Source organism: Pipistrellus hanaki, assembly GCF_964339955.1.
Source record: "Pipistrellus hanaki genome assembly, chromosome: 10".
In the NCBI taxonomy this organism is placed as follows: domain Eukaryota; kingdom Metazoa; phylum Chordata; class Mammalia; order Chiroptera; family Vespertilionidae; genus Pipistrellus; species Pipistrellus hanaki.
In genome coordinates, this window is record NC_140512.1 from 20,696,699 (window position 1) to 20,719,574 (window position 22,876).

General features: G+C 33.9%; 1 protein-coding gene across 10 annotated transcripts in view; it reads left to right on the forward strand.

Annotated features, from left to right (window-relative positions):
• The window catches only part of CD36 (CD36 molecule (CD36 blood group)), a 66,860-nt gene that overhangs the window by 38,133 nt on the left and 5,851 nt on the right, over positions 1 to 22,876 (forward strand). For all 10 annotated transcript variants that reach the window (XM_084897049.1, XM_084897054.1, XM_084897050.1 and 7 more), the window contains 8 exons: positions 7,052 to 7,212; positions 11,282 to 11,429; positions 11,880 to 12,059; positions 13,557 to 13,648; positions 16,227 to 16,273; positions 18,672 to 18,741; positions 19,871 to 20,058; positions 21,803 to 21,921. In XM_084897049.1, the coding sequence (XP_084753175.1) occupies positions 7,052 to 7,212; positions 11,282 to 11,429; positions 11,880 to 12,059; positions 13,557 to 13,648; positions 16,227 to 16,273; positions 18,672 to 18,741; positions 19,871 to 20,058; positions 21,803 to 21,921 (1,005 nt within the window). The remainder of the gene's footprint in view (positions 1 to 7,051; positions 7,213 to 11,281; positions 11,430 to 11,879; positions 12,060 to 13,556; positions 13,649 to 16,226; positions 16,274 to 18,671; positions 18,742 to 19,870; positions 20,059 to 21,802; positions 21,922 to 22,876) is intronic.

Sequence of the window (22,876 nt, forward strand, 5' to 3'; positions counted from 1 at the left end):
AGAATCTTTGTTAGATGGCATACAAGCTAGTAGCGTCTATTTTGATTATTTAATACTCATCTCATGCTCATAATAGCTAACCCTGAGAAAATAACAATTTCAAGACCTCAAAATTTGCTTTTGTATAGAGACTAAGAAAGAATAAAATAAAATCCATCTCAACAAATGTATGACTTAATTTGGGGAAAGCATATTGTACACTAGAGACACTAGTAAATGAATTTTAAAGTGTAGAATATGGAAAAGTAAATGCTATATAGAAAGAGAGCTCTCAGTGAATTCAAAAACTTCAGGAAGAAAGTGAGATTTGAGTTGGAATTTCCAATTTTTGAAGTACTATATAATTTTGAAAGTTCAAAGAAGGCTGCAATAAATGCATGAAAAGACTGATAAATGCTATGGAAAAAGTTGTGGTAGTGCAATTAAACGGTTTAAAGAAGAAATAAGGAAAATAGAGGATGTGCCAAAAAATATAGGGTTAACAAGAGATGATTAGAAAGACAAAAACATGGGGTGAGATTTAGAAAGTTTTGAACATGAGCAGAAGAATAATTAATGATGTTCTAGGCAATAGTCATTGGTGTATATTTTGTAATAGGTATGCAGTTAGAAGTTTATATCAAATGGCTAGCATTTATTTAGTGCTACTAAGAGCTTCACATATATTCATTTATTTAATGTTTACAAATATCTATAAGAAGATACTATTATTTTACCCATTTTACAATCATAAGATCTTAAAAAAAACAACACTTGCCAACTCACCTAGCCTAAAGGAAGAGGATTCAGTTTCCAAAACTAGGCAATCTATCTCAGGCAGAAAGTAAATGATACAAGTCTTGTGCTCTAGCTATAGTAGACAATGTTGGAAAGTAAGAAGACAGCAAAACAGGGGAAAATCTTTCCAGGGGAATTTGTGATGACTCTCTTTTAGAAAGATGTTTGCATATTCTGTAACAAAAGTCATTGTTCTAGTGTGATAGAGTCCATAGAAAGAAGTGGTGGTACATTGGATGCAGTGGCAGCTTGGGTGGAGGGACTGTTAGGAGAGATGAGAACATACTACATATCTAGTCCCATGACTAAGAGAAATGTTTACCTTAGAAGAATACAACACAGAGGTTTTATTATCAATGGTCTGATATGGACTCCAGTGCATATTTCAAATGTCAGCGTTCAGGTGGATTTTATCATTACTACACAGATAACACTAAACATTGGATTTGCTATCTGGAGACTGACTGTAGAGACAAATGGGCAGAGAGAATGCTCTATGACTTGAGCATAATATAGAGGTAGGGAGACAAAATGAAAAATGGAAAGAACTTATTTTAAATGAAGAAATAAAAACAAAAGAGTAATTTGGGCGCAGTTAATAGGAGACCAACACTCAAGGAAAGAGAATAAAATGTTCTCAGGCAGATAAAAATCAAGAAAATAATGGTTAAAACATGGTCAATATGATTTTGAAAGTATAATTTCTGTAGGATAGGACAATAAAGTGGGCATGAAATAAAGAAATGGGGTTTTTTTTTCTCTTCTTGTTTTGAAATGAGGATGTACTGTGCAATCTTTTACAAGACAAAAGGTATGAATCTAGACTCTGGAAGAAGGAAGAAGTACAAAACTGACATTTGAGAGAAGAATGAGTTCCCAAAACCTATCAAATGATGGTTTACATTGTATCTCAACTACATATCCATCAACTAAGGCAATATCAAAATCCCTTCAATGGTCAGGGTCTTTGGTACATCTGTTACTGAGCCTGATTTTTGTCTCATGTTTCTATATAACCATGTTGAATTGAGGATTTTAGTCACATTAAGATGCTGGAACTTTTTCTTTGTTTAAATAAGACTGTTCTTTTTCCCCTTTAGTTTACAAAACCATTTTTTTTTAAACAAGACTGGCATATAGTAAGAGTCAAATGGCTGAATTATAGACAAACACAGGAGCTGATGGACTTACCCCTGCCTTAGGAGCACTTAGGATATTGCTATTATTTTAGAAATATGTACAAATTTTTGTACTGGCCAGCTTTTGTTTACCATTAAAACTCATTGAAAATTATTTTCTTTATTTAATTGACTAATAACAAATTGGTAAAGTTATTGCCTGTATACTAGCACTATTAAAAAAAAAGAATTAAAGTATTTAGTTGGACAATATTAGATAATCATCTTATATTGTTATTTATAAAATATAGGGTCTGGATTCTATGATACCATCCCATTCTAAAAGATGACATCCTGACACTAGCCTTTGAAATGGTCTAAACTTGCTCAGAAATTTCCTTTTATATATAAAGTTTACTCTATTTCCATGGGATGTTTTTTAGGGACTTCATGCTTTTTTAATGGATCATAGTGGAAAGCTTTCTTACCAACTTTTTATACTGTGATTCCTAGTGGATTTGTGTTGAGTCAGCAGGCTTATGTAATCTTGCTAAATAGACTAAAAGCCAATGGCTCAAGCTGCCACAAATGTGCAAAGCACTTTGGAAAAAGGTCAAAGTTCTGCCACTACTTACAAAAGATAATTTATCACTCGATGTTGTTAATGTTACTTGATAAATGTTTAGTGACTATTGTGTAACGTAAGTAATTTTAAATACATTTTAATTCAATTTTCCTAGGATATTAACCATAGAACACCAAGGATAGAATTAAACTTTTCCATTTATTTGCCTATTAAAAGACTAATGTCTCAGTTATGTCATCATTCAATTATACCATCCTTTTCTTCCTCCAATTCTTTAAAGAATGATCCTTTAGTAGCTTGAAGTAAATGCTTTTCAGAGAAAGTAAATTGAAATAATAATTATCGCTGTTTATTAAAAAATGACTAGGTTTTTAAATCATTGGACCACATTTTAATAATATAAATTAATTTATATTTATATTAACTTCACATAGATGCTTATAGTATTTCTACATATAACAAAATAGTTCATACATTTTTAGCATTTAAGATTTAAAAAATAAATGCCTAAAGTATTCGTTGTTAAAGAAGGTAGAATTTTTAAAAATTTAGTGACAATATCTGAGTACATGAAATAATTTAGAGCAAATTTTAAATTAATATAGCAGTAAAAATTGGTTAAATACTAGAAATATTTGCATTATAACTGCATTAATAAAATAACTTAAAAACAATATTTCAAGAAATAGCAGGTAAGCATATATAATTTTCTTCATCCAGCCCAATATAATGTGAACATAATTTAATTTTCATACCAAATATTAAATATCTTACTTTAAGTTCCCACATAAATTCTTGGGAGCTAATTTCCTGAATTTTAGAAATATTAATTTCAATCTGTTTCATTAAATTTTATTCTGGATTTTAATTGATAACTTGATAATCTGAGACTAAGGCCATTTTTTGACTCAGCATGTGCGCGCGTGTGCACACACACACACACACACACACACATAATGCATATGAAAATGAGAACTATTTTTGAACTTGGGGAAATCACTTGTAACTGGTCCTAACCGAACAAGTTGTGGTAGTGTGCCGGCTCCCCACAGTAGTGAGAGGGGAGAAAAATATTATTTTTAGTTTCTGCTTTTTAAGGAAGTTTTTATCTCACTGGGGTGAGTATAAATATAAAAACAAGTAGCAGAAAAAATAGTTTCATGGGATAGTACATGAGTTATTGCCAAATGACTTATTCAGATAGTATATAATATAAGTGATTACCATTAAAGCAGCCTGGGAATAAATTACATTAGCATTTCCCCTCTATGGAGTGGGTAGGATTTGTAGAGTAATAATAGCTAACATGTTTATTGAATGCTTGCTATGTCTAACTCTTTTTAAGTGCTCATATTTATAACAAACTATAAAGATAAATATTTAAACTATGTTCAACTAATTTTGACTTTCAAAAATTCTAATTCATAAGGCTTAACCTAATATTATTCCCATTTACACATCAGAAACCTGAGGTACAAAATAATTTAACCTGCCTGAGTTTAAATGATTAATACATGACCAAACTAATCTCACAGCATATTAGATTCATTTTAACAATTTCATTTTATGCTTTGAGGGAAGAAGCCACTGTACTTGGTCAGGAAGAGGATAGGATAAGAGAATCTAACTCATAGATTACAATCTGCTATACATGATTTTGCCTCTTAGTGTTTTATAATATTCTTGAGAAATGGATATACTTTCTACACCTGCACAGTCCATACTAAACACATAAGACATCAAGGTCATTTTAATAATTACATACACTAAAGTTGTCAGTCATGTAGATGAGTACTGTTTTTTCTGCAATAATAATAATCAAGCGAGCATGTGACTAGATAGAAGATATTACTATCACAAACATCTACTTTCAAGTTAGTGAAACAAAATAGAAGTTTCAAAGTCAATGGCTTTCAAACCCAATTGGAGACCATGCCTCAAGCACCATCAGGTTAGAATCCAGCCATTGCTGGGGCTGGGTAGCCTGTACACTTAAAGTCAGAGATAGATACTCATCTGCACATCAACCAAGTCAGAGGATCTCACATTATATTACTTTGGGCACATAATGACCAGCTTTATACTTCAAATTTAGCCAAGCATTTGCAACATAAGCTAGATAGCCCAAATCCAATTTAAAATTCACAAAGGCATAAAATCGTTTGCTCTTTTTAAAGAACTTGTGACATAGTTAGTCTAGGTGGTCAAAGGGTGTCTATACAATGTTCTAAAAAATAATGTAGTGTTAGGATCAGAAGAAATGCATTCCTATTTTGACCACTTCAATATTTTTGTCTCTGAACAAATCATGACGATATGGAAACTATACAAAATTGTAGTGAAAATACCCGGTTTCTTTATTATCTGCCAACTAAATTGTCATATGTCATTGAACCAGATTTCTATTTTCTTTAGGACCCATTTCCACCTCTGAAAAAAATTGGATAGGTTTAGATGACCCTAAATTTAACAGTTGGCAAATCAAAGCATTCATTTCAATATTCGCATTTAAAAAGAAAAATATCTTCAGATTAATCTTTAAGGCAAAGTGATGTATTGGCCTTTAGAAGAAAAGGCACATTAGGTCTTTCAAGATTAAATGCATATGCATTAGGGTGAGGGTGGTATTCTGTCCTACCAAGGATATCCCATCATATTCCCTTTTCAATTCCATAGGCAAGTATTGATTTTCTTTCATTTAGTTTAGAATTAAACTAAAATAAGTGGCTTGAGAGGTACATGATAAATAATTGATACTGCATTAGGCCCTAAGATTCCTGAAGTGTGTGAGAGATGTGTACAAACATAGGTTTGTGTGTGTTTTCCTCTCATAGGTCTCTTGAAATGGGTAAATTAATACAGCACGCAGCTTCTATATAGATTTCAGCTTCAGCATCCTCATTATACATCTTTACATTTAGAAAAATAGCCATGATGCATTATCTGCTTGTGCTTTTGTCTTAATATGAGGCTTGTTAGTATAGGAACCTAACTGTCTGGGAGGGAATGGGAAGTTTTTCAAGGATAATTGGTTGTGAAAGTAATGGGGCCCACCATCCCTTTAGCAGCTCCAATGTATCCAGTGTAAGTGCTTGCAACAGCAAGGGTTTTGTAATGGCATTTTTTATTGATGCCCTGTTCTTCCCCAAGGAATTGCCTTAGTCTCTGCTTTAAGCAATCAGTAAAGTCTCCGGAAGATATGAAACTCAGTTTCACTTTTACCAACTCAGTGCAGAGGTGACAGGAAACAGCACGGTGTAAAAGAGGACTAGTCTAAGGGTCAGGGCCTAGGATTCTCAGTGTGATCCTCCTACGATGGGCCTGGGTTATCCTTGGGCCAGCCTGGCTTCTCAGGGCCTCAGTGCTAGAAAATAGGATAACAATGTTCAGTGTCCTTTCTGGATTCATCATTCTATGAACTGGCGCTTCCAGGTGAAGGAAAGGAATAGATCAGATCGTGTTCCTCTATTTCTGGGCCTCTTTCGGTTCGTGTTCTGTGAAATAGTTTTCTTCCTCTTCCTCTAGCATCACCAAGGGAAGTTGGAGCTTTCTATCGGGGCATTTTTAACAAGGTTCTTCGTTGGAAATCCTGCCTGCCATGAAATCACCTTTGTTGGCACTAGTTACTGTAGTAGACGTCCAGCCCAGAGAGCAAAAGCCCAAGAAGGAAACTGGGAGAGCGTCTAATGAGATTAACCCTGAGGCGTTTGGTGGCTTTCCACTCAGTCCCACAGCTCCTAAAGAAATGGGCAGATTTCTAAGGTGGGGTTTTCTGGTCCTGCCATTGGCATTTTGTTTGTCCACTCCAGAGAATGTCGACAATGTTTAATGGATTCCACAAAAGAATACTAGGACAACTTCCTTATTTAATCCTTTTATTTAAAACTAGAATCCTAATAATCATGAATTAGACTATTGTAATTTTTGGGAGCATGTACTGTTGCGTTGTCGCAGATATATAGAGAGTTGGGGGAAGCCATATTGAGCATGATTTTGAAGTGAGGAGGTCAATTTTGTGTTTCTTGTTCGGGAGTTGTTTGTTTTCTTAATTTAATTAACCTTCAGTGGTCATCCCCTGAAGTCTCCAGCTTTTGAAGAAAATAAAATAACGTCTATGACCACTAGACTTTTCTCTCAATTTTTCTGCTTTTGCCTCATCGGCCCAATTCACTTATTGCAGAAGAAAAGTGAATGTCTCACCTGAGAGGAACTTTTTGGAAGAGCTTTAATACAATTTTGCTTAATAAATTGTGTTGTTCCTCCTAACGGCTGCAATATTGCCAAAGGTCACTGTCGAAGGCTTGCCAGTGACTGGCCTTAACATCAACAGACGTGTGTGCAGTGTTACACAGAGATCCTTTTTGTAAAAGGTTAACTAAAGTGGGTGCTCCGATGGTTTGTTGAAACATTTCTGTTGCAATTGAGTGGCGAGATTGCAAAGGTTCTCATGCACAAGGTACTTGCACCTGCTCTTTTCCTTGGCTAATTAAAGGTGAAAACACCCAGAAGGGCCCTTGTTTACTACAAAGAAATAACCCACGCTTGTTTCGTGTCTCTGTGTTTTTTGCAGGAAGTCGTCCTTGAAGAAGGTACAACTGCTTTTAAGAACTGGGTTAAAACAGGCACAGAAGTTTACAGACAGTTTTGGATTTTTGAGGTGCTAAACCCAGAGGAAGTGATACTCAACAGCACAAATGTCAAGGTTAGGCAAGTTGGTCCTTATACATACAGGTGAGTCCCCTCTACTAAGTGCCACTCTTTCCTTGACCATATGTATTTCTGAACAGGCTTCCATACGATAGATGCCATTGATTTGAAAGGTACTTATATTATCTTGTCAATTGTAAACATTGAAATATTTTGTTTTTGCCTGGATAGAATCCTTATATAAGGACTTGTTGATTATAAGAAATATCTATTTAGATTTTTAAGTTGACTAGCATCAATTAACTCCTACGTTTAAGAAGTTGCAGGTGTTTTACACTTATGGAATATATTCTCCATGACTCTGAGCTAAGTGTGATCTATTAGAAAAAGGTATCTATCAGAATTTTTAAAACTAGACTATTTTTTAAAAATATATGTTGTTGATTTTTTACAGAGAGGAAGAGAGAGGGATAGAGAGTTAGAAACATCGATGAGAGAGAAACATTGATCAGCTGCCTCTTGCACACCCCCTATTGGGGATGTGCCCGCAACCAAGGTACATGCTCTTGACGGGAATCAAACCTGGGATCTTTCAGTCCGCAGGCGGATGCTCTATCCACTGAGCCAAACCGGTTTTGCCAAAACTAAACTATTTTAACATTTTAAGATTGAATGTGTAGAATACATCAGTGGTTCACAAAGTGTGGTCCCTGAGCTAGCAGTATCAGCATTGCACTGGGGACTTGGTAAAAATGCAAATTCTCAGACTCTACCTCACACTCAAAATATAATGAAATACTGATACTTGTGAAGGTAGTGCTTGTTGCAGTAGCACATGATGTGTAGAAGGCCATGGTGCCTGTTGTGTCCTAGCAATTATTCCATGTCTCCTGTGTCTGTGCACATGTCTGTAACAATTACAGCTCTGTCCAAGAAGATTTGATTTTCATTGTTACAAAAAAAAGCAAGCTTACTTTAGAAAGAATATTCATTTTTTTCATGCTCTTATAGTTTTGTGTTATTATCAAAAGCCTATATGAATATCTTGTTTCAAAAACTGTTGCACATATGATGGGTACCTACGAAAATCTCGAAGTCACATGTGACCAAATGATGACTATCGAAGCATATTGTTAAAAAATTATAATCTGATTAATTTAATGCATGTGAGGAAAGAGAATAGTTGTATTTGAAAATTTGTATTTTCTGTTTAAATTTTTGTTTGTGAGGACGTTATGTTTGTTTGCTTTTTACTTTATGGAGAATGTCAGGAAACATTAACATAATATTAAATCTAGTCCTAGCCCTACTCTGATAGGTGAAAAGTAATATATATATATATATTTCATTCTTAGAGGCACTAACCTCTAAAGGACAAAAAGGAGTGGGCTAGATACACTCAATTCATTTGAAGAAGCAATGATGGAGGGTTGGAGGAAACATGTTGGGTTTGCAGCTAATGTTCATAAGCAATAAATTTCTACTTACATTGCCAACAGTCAAACAATAAGAAACAGTCAAACCTGTGAAGAATTTTTGTGAGGGTTTTTGTTTTTTGTTTTTTGAGCCTAATTTTTGACCACACTGGGGAGCAAAATTTCAAAGGATTGAGATAATGCTCCAGAGAATGGCAGTTGTGCATCTTATATTATACATTACAATCAAAAGAGATGCTGCAAGTGGGTTACATGAAATCCATTGGTGATAAATTAGGTGGGGGGAGGGTGGAAGAAAGCACAGCGGGGAATCTCTGGGGTTGGATGAAAAGTAAAATAATAGACACATACATCTTTTACATAGGTGGGTACAGGACAGTTAACAGTCAACAATTAACATGATAAAACAATGAGAGGATTTATGATCTTTGTTCTAGTGTACTGGTTGTGCCCTGTGATGTCTGGGAAAGGGGAGTTACCCTGACATTCCAAAGGAATGTTATCAGATGCAAAAGACAATAGGCAGGCTTAGTTAAGGTAAAGATTGACCTTTGTCAGAGAAGATACCAGAGTTAGGACATGACTACCCACCATAAACTGCTTTTAGCTAAAGAAGGTTTAATTTCATACCCATCCTTTGTGGTTACTTTAGGTCTCTGAGTTTACAAGGATGCCATGCAGGCCTTCCCTGAGCTAGACAGGTTAGCCTGTGGCTGCTTTTCATCCACACCATGTTAAAGGGATTTTTTATCATGTTGGGGTCATCCTGTCTCACAAATGTCACCATAATTGAGTCAATAGTGTCTGCTGGTATGCCTTAAATAATGGGAAACTACCTTTCAGAAAAAGTTAATAGCTTGAGGATCTTACATCATATGATGCTCTGAATCGGGTGAAATTGGAAGTGTAGGGGGGTATTTCATCTCAAACAGAACCACAGGCTTATTTGGCTGATGGCTGCTTAAGTGACTTTGAATTTTTATTGATAAGGTATGGCAGGGTTCAAAGCATAAAATTTCCGGGATTGAAATCTTAATGGCATTTATTCCAACATTCACCATCTCTATAGCTCAATAATATTTAGTAAATCCTTCAGAATATTCTTAAATCTCAAACATATAGAATGTTTGAGTTACTTTATTTTTGCAGGAATATAAAGAAAGCAGTTTGGGGAAATATATAAGGCAGATTACTCCCTTTGACATTCTTAACCATTTTCCAAAACCTGCTTACATCCTAATTTTTAAACCAAAAAAATTGAGTGATTATGTTCTTTTTAAAAGCACATTATAGTAATAGGCCTCCATTTAAAGAATTTTTCTCAGTGAGTGCCATCTACTGGTATAATGTTGTAACTGCAATTTAAATAAGCTAGACTTGAGGTCACAATTTTATACCTATTATTTCAATTTTAAATGTGAATAATATATAATATAATTTTAAATTTACATTTATGTAAAAGAAAATAGTAATAAACTGTCATGGGTGCTGATTTATATTTGTATGTCTTTAAAACTTCGTATGTCTTTAGTACTCCAATAAGAATAAATAATAAAGCTTGGATTAAATATTACAAATAAAATTTTTTTTTCTAGGTGATTGAGAGGTCTCTTTTGAAATAATATGAGCCATTAATTTGTTCATTCAAAAATATTTATGGAGAGCTCACCATGCACTAGACCCTGAGCTGGAGGGACAAAACACTCATAATCCACACCCTATAGAAATTTACATTTTTATTATACCTGAGTGAAAAGTATTGCTTTTTACATTTCAATTCCATGTTTTTTCAATATTTATCTTAGTTATCTATTCACCTTACATAAACATTAAAGTATATTCTAGTGCAACAAACAATTTGTCCATTATTTCATCTCAGTGAATGTCTTGTACTTGCCAAGATTTTTCTCCACAATAATCACCCTTCAATACATCCCTAAAATGCAGTTGGTGCCATGAAACTAGATATGGTAGAGCCAATGAATACTGGTTTAATACTAAACAGGATTCAACATATGGGAAAGGGAGGAAAATTAGTCTGGAAAAAGTAAATTATATTCCATTAGTTATCTTTATTCTCATCGAAGCACTGAAAAATATGGAACAGCCAGTGCTGGATAGATTATGTATTTTGAGCATTCTTTCTAAGACAATGTGTTCTAAACATTCTCCTGCTTGAACCTTTCTCCCATCCCCTTCTTATTCTAAGGAGAAAGGCTAAACATTTGAGTGTGAGATATAAGCCTTTATGTTTGAGATCTTGGTTATTTCCTCCCATTCTCCTTACTCTCTCACTTTATAATCCAACCATATTCTACCATTTGCATTTCTAAAAATACCTCTGGTTCTTCTTACCTTCCATGTGCCACTTTCAAACTTGTTTTCTCTATTCAGACCACTTATGTGGAGTTGCTACAAAAAGTATCTTGACCCTTATCCCCACCATGACCTCCCCAAGCCTAGATCTGTATCTGTTCTGTTTTAACCATGAACTCTGTAACGTCCTGAAATAGCACACATTAGGATGTACAAATGTAAGATCCATTTCTCTAATTTGCTAGAGAACCAGCATCGGCTTATGCCAATGGCTTAGCATAATTTCTGACACGTTCTATATATTTTTTAAAAAAAATATTTGTTGTGTGAATGAATGGCATTTGAGACCTAACTTTCACTCGACACAATATTTTTTAATTTTATTTACTTCTGTATTTCAGAGTTCGTTATCTCGCCAAGGAAAACATAACCCAAGACCCTCTGGGCAACACAGTCTCCTTTGTACAGCCCAATGGTGCCATCTTTGAACCTTCCCTGTCAGTTGGAACAGAGAATGACACTTTCACTGTGCTCAATCTGGCTGTCGCTGTGAGTAGATAAACAAAATGACGTGTTTTGAAATGCTCTAGAATCTGCTATAATTAATCTCATGATTTGAACTCATACTAGATACTATTTATTCTGCTCCTATGTCCTTACTTGAATAGAGTTTTGGTCATCAGGAAAGATGGGGAAAAAAAATCAACTGAATTGGAAGACCACTGCAAGTGTATCATTAGAAAAAAATAGGACTTAATTTTGAAAGACTTGTTGTTGAAACTGAGGCACTCAAATGTGCTTATCTAGGGATTAGAAAAAAATTATACTCCTAACTCTGGAAAGATTTGGCAGTAATTTTAGAAAAATAGTTTTTAGACATTTTTATTAAAATTAATTCATACTAAAATTAATTCATAAATATTAAATATTTAACCCATTTATTTGTTAAATATTTAATACTATGAATGGTGTCTTATCCAGTTTTGGGTTTCTTTGTAGGCTGCAGCCCATCTCTATCCAAATCCATTTGTTCAGACGATACTCAATTCACTTATCAAAAAGTCAAAGTCATCTCTGTTTCAAAGGAGAAGTGTGAAAGAACTATTGTGGGGCTATACGGATCCATTCTTGAGTTTGGTACCAACCCCAGTTGCTACAACAGTTGGAGTGTTTTATCCTGTGAGTATCAAATATAAATGTTGATATTGTTATACTTTAATTGGATAAATAAAATGACATTGGAAATCTATAATTTTATAATTTAGTGCTTTAGTCCTATTTATTATCTGGGAATATATATTCTAATTTTTCAAAATCTTTTATTTCACATGCTTCAGCTTTTCAAGTTTATAAAATTTACTTATATAAATTTAACAATTAAATTTTTAATTAAGAAGATATTTAATCAGGATTTCTTTTTTGTTAAATATACAATTTGTCTAAAGTTAAGTTATACACTGGTAAGGCTTTGAACACTATTTTCAGTTTTTACTTACCTTCTCAGAAAATCAAGTTTAATTTCAACATTTTAATTGTATTAAATGTACTAGTTCTATCATTTCTCCTTCTCTAGACCTCTTACAAATTGTTTTAATGTAAATTTAAAGCCTAAATTTACACACATGTCACTGATAAATTAGCATTGTCTTATTTTAATGGAGTTTATTAATAAGAATTTCTAGTGGCTTATAAATGAAATAACAGTTTGAAAATTAAGGAAAATGTCAACTTAGTGATAGACTTAGCTATAGCTCAATGTTTTGAATTATAAATAAAACAAGCTAACCCTTGAATTGGAATTTTGACAATGATTTGACACTATGTGTTATTAGTTATATTCTCCAGTTCATTGTTGTTAATTTACTTTTAGAAAGTGTTCATGATTGCAACGTTATCGATTAAGTATCAATGTAGACAGCCTAAGGGATCAGATATTCAGTTATTATTTTTTTAATCTTTATTGTTGAAAGTATTGCATATGTACTCTTTTCCTCCAATTGACCAATTATTATTACTATTATTCTCATATATTTTTATTGAGAGAGAGAGAGATAGAAACATCAATGATGAGACAGAATCATTGATTGCTGCCTCTGGCACTCCCCACACAGAATGTGCTTTGATTGGGAATTGAACTATGACATCCTGGTTCAGAGGTCAACTCTCAACTACTGAGAGATGGCGGCAAGGCCCAGTTATTATTTTTTAATTCAAATACTTGGGTAATTTTGTTTTTAATTATGTATACCTAGTTTTTTTATAACCACTTATTAAAGATCATAATATTTAGAATACCTCTAGAAATCTGTCATTGTTCTCATAGATTTTGTTTAATAACCCCTCACTTCAATATAATAGGAATAATAATCCAAACTGTCTTACTGGCTTAATTATGAAAAAGAACACTAGAGTCTGGGTTATATCAACTTCTGATATGTTTTTTTCCTTTGTCTCAGCAGCTAGCACTTATTTCTTGGAACCTTTTATATTCTATCTTTTTAGTGTATTAAAGAACAAAAATGTTAAAACTTTATGGCCTATAAATTTTAGATCACATAAAATAATTATGAATAACCAGTCTCTGAGAAATGCAAAAATGAGTTAATTGTATATTTTATAACTTGGAGAGTATGGGTTGTTCTAGAAATAATTTGTTCTTGGTACATGTATTTTCAGTACAACAATACTGTAGATGGACTTTATAGAGTCTTCAATGGAAAAGATGATGTAAGCAAAGTTGCCATAATTCACACTTACAAAGAGAAAAGGTAAGTATTCAGGTAAAGTGTGTGTGTGTGTGTGTGTGTGTGTGTGTGTGTGTGTGTTACCAGGCTACTCTAAAGCAGGTGTTTCATAGACATTCACCTCTGCCTGTATCTCAGCTCCGAGAATTCCTCTTCTACAAGGCATGAACCCTTTATTTATGAAAGCTGGTTATACTAAGGCCTCCCTGCTGGAAGCAGCCCCAGGTTCTCTTACATGAAGAAATCCAAAGGGACTGTTTTCATTTCTGCTGTGTCACCAGCATTGCAGTGCCCCATCCAATTAGATAACCACAAAAGGAAAAGAGAGAAAATCAATGCACCAACTGACCATCTAGGAGATACACAAATCTGTTTTACTGGCTTTTTAAACTTGTTTATGGAGCATACCAGATAAAAATATTCATTCCATTGACATGACCTAGTGTGTCTATAAAGATGAAAGCTTAATGAATCCATGCTAACACTTCAATGGCTTTCCCCTTCAAAAACTTCTTGAAATAATTTCTACATATGATAGCTCAGCTTTTTAAAAATTTTTATCAATTAAAAAATAAAATGTTTTTATATTTTAAGTAGTTTGTTGTATTTCAAGTAGCTTTAAATTTTGGGTATTCAACTTGGAAATAAAGAGCATGTTTCTTTGGAAGTAGTAATAGAATGTGATATGTTCATATTGACAGCCATGATTTTCTTCCTTTTCCTAGCTCCTGCCTATTCATCTGAAGTATAGGGAATTTATCATATGAGTAAAATAGGAAGAGCCCTAATACATTTCAGGGTAGAAAACCTTTTCTTCTCCTCAATGTTAATAAATATGCTTTAGGCCACATGCTTTCCGAAAAAAGATCCAAGTATTCAAAATAGAAAGAGCCCTGGCCAGATGGCTATTTGGTTGGAGTATCCTCCCATACACCAAAAGGTGGTGGGTTCAATTCCTTGTCAGGACAAACACCCAGGTTAGGGTTCCATCCCTGGTCAAGGAACATGCAGAGGAGCAGCAGATCAATGTTTCTCTCATCTCTCTCTCTCTCTCTCTCTCTCTCTCTCTCTCTCTCTCTCTCTCTCTCTCTCCATCCCTCCCTCCCTCTCTCTCTCCCTCTCATCTCTCTCTCAAAATATTGAAGAGATAAATGTTTTTATTTTATTTATTTATTTTTAAATATATTTTATTGATTTTTTTCCAGAGAGGAAGAGAGAGGGGTAGAGAGTTAGAAACATCGATGAGAGAGAATCACTGATCAGCTGTCTCTTGCACACTCTCCACTGGGAATGTGCCCCGCAACCAAGGTACATGCCCTTGACCAGAATCGAACCTGGGAGCTTTCAGTTCGCAGGCTGACGCTCTATCCACTGAGCCAAACCGGTTTTGGCTAAAATGTTTTTATTAATATAAGTAACCATTTGCTCACACCTGAGTCCCTATGGAAGAATTGACAACAGTTGAGTATTCACTATTGCGGTACTTTTTCTTCTACAGAGTCCATAGTTACATGTTTTCATAGAGAAGTTTAGTGGAGGAAAACAAACACTTCTAAATGATCATTTACGGGGAAATCACATAATGGTTTATATATCGAAGAACATGAACATTTCCTCCATTTCAGTATTACAGAGAGATTTTCAGGAGAGTTGCTAAGTGCTCTAGTTAGAGTAGGAATTTCAAGATTGTAATAAGGTTGATGTAACCGATCATGGCAACACTGAGCATGATTAACAGCTTATTCTGTTTTTAAAAAGAAGTATCAACATGCATTGATATCTCACTGGATGATATATTAAGAATAAGAAAAAGGTTTTTCTATAACTAAAAAGTGGCTGAGGATACAGAGAAACTATTACCATTATATTTGTGTGTGTGTGTGTGTGTGTGTGTGTGTGTGTGTGTTTGTGTGTGTGTGTGTGTTATCTAAACAGGAGAGCATAAATTAATAAACTTAGCCCTACTTTAATGCCAGATCATGCAAAAACTAAAAGGGGGGGTTATAAATTGGTTAACTACATGTTTCCAATCTCTGTTAATCAAAAATCTGCTTCTCTTTCTTTCCTCCCCCCATTACCCTCTTTTCTCATGCTGAGCTCACATCAGTTATCCACTGAATATTTTTCTTCTATTCAGTTTGAGTACTCAACATACTACCAAATAATTTATTTCTCCCATTGGCAAAATAAAATAAAATAAAATAAAATAAAATAAAATAAAATAAAATAAAATAATAAAATAAAAATAAAAATAAAAATAAATATAAATATAAATAAAAAATAAAAAATCCCTACACAGAGATCTAAATTTCTGGTCAACTTTTCTCAATTTCCTTTTTTTCAGACTGGTATCTATTCCAAATTGTTTCTATGTAAGCAGTTTTATTTTGTAATCTGGTTACTTAATGATATCAGGCACACAATTTATTTCAACAAGATGAAAGCTTCAAAGAAAATATGGACTGAATGCGTTACATTTCTTGAATTTAGCATTTGTCATGTCTAATCTTTATTATAGTGGTACTGCATCATAATAGACAAACTAACATAAGTAAGGTGCTCTTGAGAATACTTGTTCATTTTTTTTCTTTTTATTTCTAAGGACTCTCGGCTATTGGCCAAGTTATTGTGACATGATCAATGGTACAGGTAAGAGCATTTTTCTTGGCAATAATCACAATGAACCCACCTCCCTCTCTTACAAATCCACCACCATACCTAAAGGATTCTGAAGGGAAGAGTATATGTTTACTTTTCTTTATAACCCCAGAACATAATTCAGAGTCTCCACTCTTTTACATGTTTAGTAAATATCTGCTTAATGTGATAGGATTTCTAAAGACTAAGCATCAAGAATTGGCCTTTATTGAATTACTAGGGACATGTTTGCTTTGTAAAAGCTTTACTTAATGAACTGCCTTCCTGACAATAGAAGTAATGGATTAAAAAATGTAGAGAAGGAGCTACTATTCACATCGTTTGTAAATACTGTACAGATAATAATTTAAAATTGAAAAAAATATATCAAGGTAATTTACAGAAGGTGAATCATGGTTCCAAGTAAGGTTTCTAGCTGAGGTAGGATCGATCGATAGAGTTGCAAGACAGAGCTGTCTATTTGAATAAGGTGGTCAGAATGAGAGAGAAAAATAACAACAATAAACAAGCTTAGGTGTCTACTAACCATGAAAAATGTATGCAAAGATGAACATTCTGAATAAGATTTGGGAAAGACACAGGACTATGAACTTACAGTATGGTTAGAACTGGCTGATTGTACTCCTTGAGGAAAAACAAAGTACACGCATGCCTATTCATTTAAGAATTAGGATTTTAAAGAGCAATGCGAATCAAACATTGTGAGTAACTAAAACAGAGGTGAGCTTTCAACAACTAAGAAGTAGAGGCAGAAGAATGATGTTCACAAAGTTGGCGAGGCAATACCCTTTAGGAAAACGGTATAATAAAGACAAAGAACTTTAGGTACAAAATTATGCAAAAAACTTGGAAATAAAGAGGAATACCAAAGTGTTATTGAGTTTGGCATTTTAATTTAATTTTATTATCACTCCCTTATAGAACAAACACGGGTTTGATTAGTAGTGCTTTGAGCCTTGAAGGTGGATGCAAGGAAGAAAGGAAAAAAATAAATTCCTTCCTAAGTAAAGCATGTCTGCAAATCAATTGTAAAGTGTGCCAATACCACTAACTCTCGTAATTGCACAGGCATAATATTTCCATCCTTAGATGCAGAGTGAAAGGCACTGTGCTGTTCTGAAGCACTGACGGGTTCTTTCTGGTCTAGAAAAAAAAGTGTTCAACATTTCTGTTCAAAGGCAAGAAGTAGAGAAGTTTTAAAAGAGGAGCTACCATATTGTCATTCAATAATGACAATAGTATAAATAAGTGAGAAACTGGCATAAAATTATAAATTAAAAAATAATTTTAAAAAAACAGAAATAAAACAAATCAGGAGCAGAGGCAGATTGGACAAAGTAGGAGACTCTGCTATGTGTGATCCCTATAAGACAGGTTATTGGTCAAGAAACAGAAAAAATTGCAATGTGTTTTCATCACAATTTAAAAAGGCTTCCTCTACCTTCTTCATAAAGTTCGAAGATATATGAAAGTATTAATATACATTTGAATGCTTTTTTTAACACCATGCTCATATCAGCTATCTTGTTGGTATGATTATGATGCAGTCTTCAGTGATATTTCAGATAATGATTTTTAAATATTTTCATTGTTTTTTTTTTTTTTTCTTTAGTGGTCAAGACATTGATAAGACAGTTGTAGGCAATGACCATTCAGTGACCTGTTTGAGGAGTTTAAGCTAATCTGTAATATTTCAGTTCTCTTAATGGCAGGATCAAGTTCATTGTGATCTGTTACATTTTACTTGTCACAAAAGTATAAATGAAAGGTAATAAGATTTCATGGTTAAAAACTTACCAGAAAAATAGCCTAGAATTCATAATTGAAGGATGAGTCTTGTCATTATAAACAAAAACATTCAGTGATGGCTCAGTTTGGTGATATTCTATTAAGGAGCAAATAGAGGAATTATCTCATTATTTCTTCATATATCCAAAGTGTGGCATGCATTATAACCACAGCATAAATTCAATAAACTAAAAAAAAATGCTCTTTTTAGTTTGATGGGTGTACAATTTGCAAGAAATTCTTAGTGAGAGAACTTTCAAAAAAAATGATTTCAATAATATTAGTCAGCCATTAGAGCAGATAAATGAATCACTATCAAAAGTTCAATGCAAACTGAAAAGAAATCCTAAATCAATTCCATGGTTAAAAAAAAAAATGTGCCACTCTACTACATGTTTAAATGACAATATTTTGGGTCTATTGGGTTAAATAAAACATACATATTTTGTTTACCTTTTAAAATTGTGGCTGCTAGAGAATTTTAAAATTACATACAACTTACATTACTATTTCTATTGACCATGCTGGAATGGAGATTTCTATATTCTTTTAGGACACATATTACATCTAATCACTTGCCACTGGCTTACTTTTTAAACAGATGCAGCCTCATTTCCTCCTTTTGTTGAAAAGACCCGGGTACTGCAATTCTTCTCCTCTGACATTTGCAGGTAAGACAAAGAATGATACATTTCTGTGAGTCAGAAAAGTTTCCCCATGTAACAAAATACAGGCCAAGAAGCTCACACATAATGTTATTTTGAGAAAAATAAAGTACACGTAGTGAAACTTTGCTTCATTTTTTAAGAATAAATGTAATATGGCAGTCATTATGTGTTTACTAATGCTTTTTTTTTTTTTAAAGTAAAGGGTGTAGAAAGCTATTTTACATAATATACATCATTATCTTCTTGTTAGTTCTAAGTAAGAACTCTATCTTTTACTATCCTTGCATTATATTTAATAATAGTCAAGTCTAGCTCTCTATGCCCATTTTTTTTCTAAGATGTCCAGAGAAGGTGATGCCACTGTCACCGAACTGTGTTAATTAATGTGTCCTACCTCCACTATAGCATTTTTTCCAATTGAGGGGGCCTAGTAAATACCACACGGCATTGGAACCCACACCAACATGCTTGAATCCTAACCCTGTTCCCAAAGGTCATGTGGTTGTGAGCAAGTGTTTAAGGTCTCTGAATCTTTTCCTTATCTGTAAAATTGAAGAGAGCAGTGTTTCTTCCTATAGAGTTATGGAAGAAATATTGATTGAGCCCTAGCACATTACCAAGATTATGGTGGACATTTGGTAAATGGTGGAGGTATAGGATATATTATATTAAGCACACATGCACACACAACATGTAAGTGGTCTTTCTCTTCATGACTGTTTTGAAAGACAGATATTTTATTTTAATTTTTTTGAAGTGGGCACAAAAATATATGAGGCAGTCATATAAATATTTAATCTATGAAGGAAATAAACTGAAAAAAATTATATTTAGTATCAAGACACCATGGTACTTCACCATGTAAAAAATTATTCTTAGAAGATTTTGAAAATAAAGGTAAGGATAGCTCAAACCATTTGCAAGAAATTGAGTTCTGACTAAGGCATATTGAGTTCTAGTATGACTTAAAAATTCACAAGGACTTTGTTTTTCCTAAAAATTAGTAAGAATTCTGATAAGAATGGGTTAGGTTTTTCCAAGTTAAAGCAAGCATATCAAACTAAGAAAAATAATTAATCTCCTGAATATAGTTCAGATCCCTGGAATGAAGCTCTTTCTTCTCTGTGTTTAGGTCCATCTATGCTGTGTTTGGATCCGAACTTGATCTGAAAGGAATTTCTGTGTTAAGATTTGTTCTTCCACCCGAGGCCTTTGCATCTCCAGTTCAGAATCCTGATAACCATTGTTTCTGCACAGACCCAGAGATCTCAAATAATTGTACATTTTTTGGTTTGCTAGACATTAGCAAGTGCAAAGAAGGTGAGTAAATATTTACAGTATTACAGTTCAGGATGTAATTTGCAGTATTCTTTGAAATATAACCTTTACCCAAGATCCCTTTGACCAAAAATTTAAAGTAAGAAAACAATAAGGACAAAAAGTAAGGGTGATGTAGGAAATTTTTGTTTTGATTTTATATTGTGTTCAAGGTCCTAATTATGTTTCAGTGCTACAAAGGTTGGTTATTAGTTAATAAAATCATTATTGTTACTTAAGGAAAATGTCTAGGCACTTTTCCATTTATTATTATTATTACTAGGGGCCCAGTGCATGAAATTCAGCCTGCACCCTCTCCAAACTGGGACCCCTTGAGGGATGTCCAACTGCCTGTTTAGGCCCGATCCCTAAACTGACAGTTGGACATCCCTCTCACAATCCAGAACTGCTGGCTCCCAACTGCTTGCCTGTTCTGCCTTCCTGATTGCCCCTAACCACTTCTGCCTGCCAGCCTGATCACCCCCTAACCACTCTCCTGCCAGCCTGACTGATGCCTAACTGCATTCCCGCCAGCCTGATTGCCTCTGACTGCCCTCCCCTGCAGGCCTGGTCCCCCCTAACTGCCCTCTCCTGTAGTCCTGGTCCCCCACAACTGCCCTCCCTTGCAGGCCTGGGGTCCACCCAACTGCCCTTCCCTGCAGGCCTGGGTCCCCCCTCCAACTGTCTTTCCCTGCAGGCCTGGTCGCCTGCAACTTCCCTCATTTGCTGGCCTGGTCATCCCTAACCGCCCTCCCCTGCAGGCTTGATTGCCCCCAACTGCTTTCCCTTGCAGTCCTGCTCCCTCCCAACTGTGCCCTCCTCTGCTGGCCTGATCGCCCATAACTGCCCTCCCTGGTCACCCCACCTGCCCTTCCCTGCTAGCCACTCATGGCAGCCATCTTGTGTCCACATGGAGGCAGCCATCTTGTATGTTGGAGTAATAGTCAATTTGCATGTTACTCTTTTATTAGATAGGATTATTGTTGTTGTTGTTGTTATTATTATTATTATTATTATTATTATTATATTCCTTGTCTTTTTGGGTTGTATGGGTTCCTTATATATTTTGGATTTTTGGCATATTAACTACTTATTGGATATCTAGTCTGCAAATATTTTCTCCCATTCCATTGATAGCCTTATTATTGTTATTGTTGTTGTTTTTATTATTCCTTTTGCCATATAGAATCCTTGTGCTCCTTTTTAATTTAGGGTAAAAGGAAAATAATTCCCAAAATACTGTGAACATTTCAACTTATCCATTGGCCATTTTTCCTTTCTTTGAAAATAGTAAATAAAAATAAGTATATTTTCAGTATGTCTCTGAAACAAAGGCTGACTTACACACAATGTGTGGTCTGTCTTGGTTTGCTCATGTTCTTTATAATGGAGTGGTGAGAATAAAGAAAGAAAACCTCTTACTTAATTCTTAGATCATAGATATATCACTACCTAAAAAAAACCATATATGGCTAAAATTGTGTTCAGCAGCTAAACCTTACATATTAAAAATTAATACCTATGGCATAAACAATAGAATCAGCTGACTGGTTAGTAGAATAATGGAGAATTTTGTCATTTTATTTGTACAGTAGCAATCAGGTGTTATAATTCTCCCTCACCTTCATCCCCCAAAATTAGTGTTCAAACCCAGCTATGCATTTTTTAAATTTTATTTTCAAAGAATCTTTTCTTAGTGTTATGTGAAATATTTACCCCCAATTATCTTCTTAAAACTTGTTTTCAGGAAGACCTGTGATCATTTCACTTCCTCATTTCCTACACGCCACTCCTGAAATTAGAGAAACTATTGAAGGCTTACATCCAAATGAAGAAGAACACAGCACATACTTAGATGTTGAACCTGTAAGCAAACATACTATTGATCCGCCCTGTTTAATATTGTGGGGGGTTTTAATTATCTAAAGAAAAAAATAAATTATCTCCTTGTCAATTACATTTATTGATCATATTTATTGATAAATGACTTATTTCTATAAAAATTACATTGATTTTTTTCTATTACTTTATGAAATATCAGGGTAATTTAATTTTACTTTTTAATAATATGAAACTTTTTAAGCATTTTTAATGGATCATGGGTCAGGAATACTAGTGATGGGAATGATTCTAATCATTGCTTATATGAAGAAGCCCTTTATATTATATTATGAGGGATAAAAGGGGATTTTATAGGTATATGTGAATTGGGGGTTAGATTTATTATATTTAGTGTCACAAAAAATCTATAAAAATCCTATAAGCACAACAGTTTTGATTATTTTACTGTTCTACTTTTCAAAAATTTAATGGAATGCCAGAATTTTAGTAGCAATTTTTATTTTATTTCAATAATGATAGTAGTATGATTAAACTGAAGATATATGGATTCTGACAGAATATATATTTGACCTTGCATAGTTTAGAAACTATATAAACTATATATGCTTTTATGTTTTAGTACTGTTATGTTATTGTTGATTCCCCAAAACCATTTATGATAAACATCACAAATCTAGCTAAAACCTTGACATTAGAGTAGGCAAAGAAATTAAATGTCTGTATACATGTATATGCATGTGTGCTTGCATGTATATGCATGCACATATATATCTGCATATGCACATAATGCAATTATGGATAGTTACGTAGGAAATATTTAACATGTCCAATTATTTATTAATAACTATACAAGTTTCAAATAGAAAATATTAACCTTAAATTCTATATAACATTACAAATTAATGTTGGCTATTATAAAAGAATGTGCGGTGGGCATTTTCTCTGTTTTCTGCGTCCCGTATGGAAAATGACAGGTTCC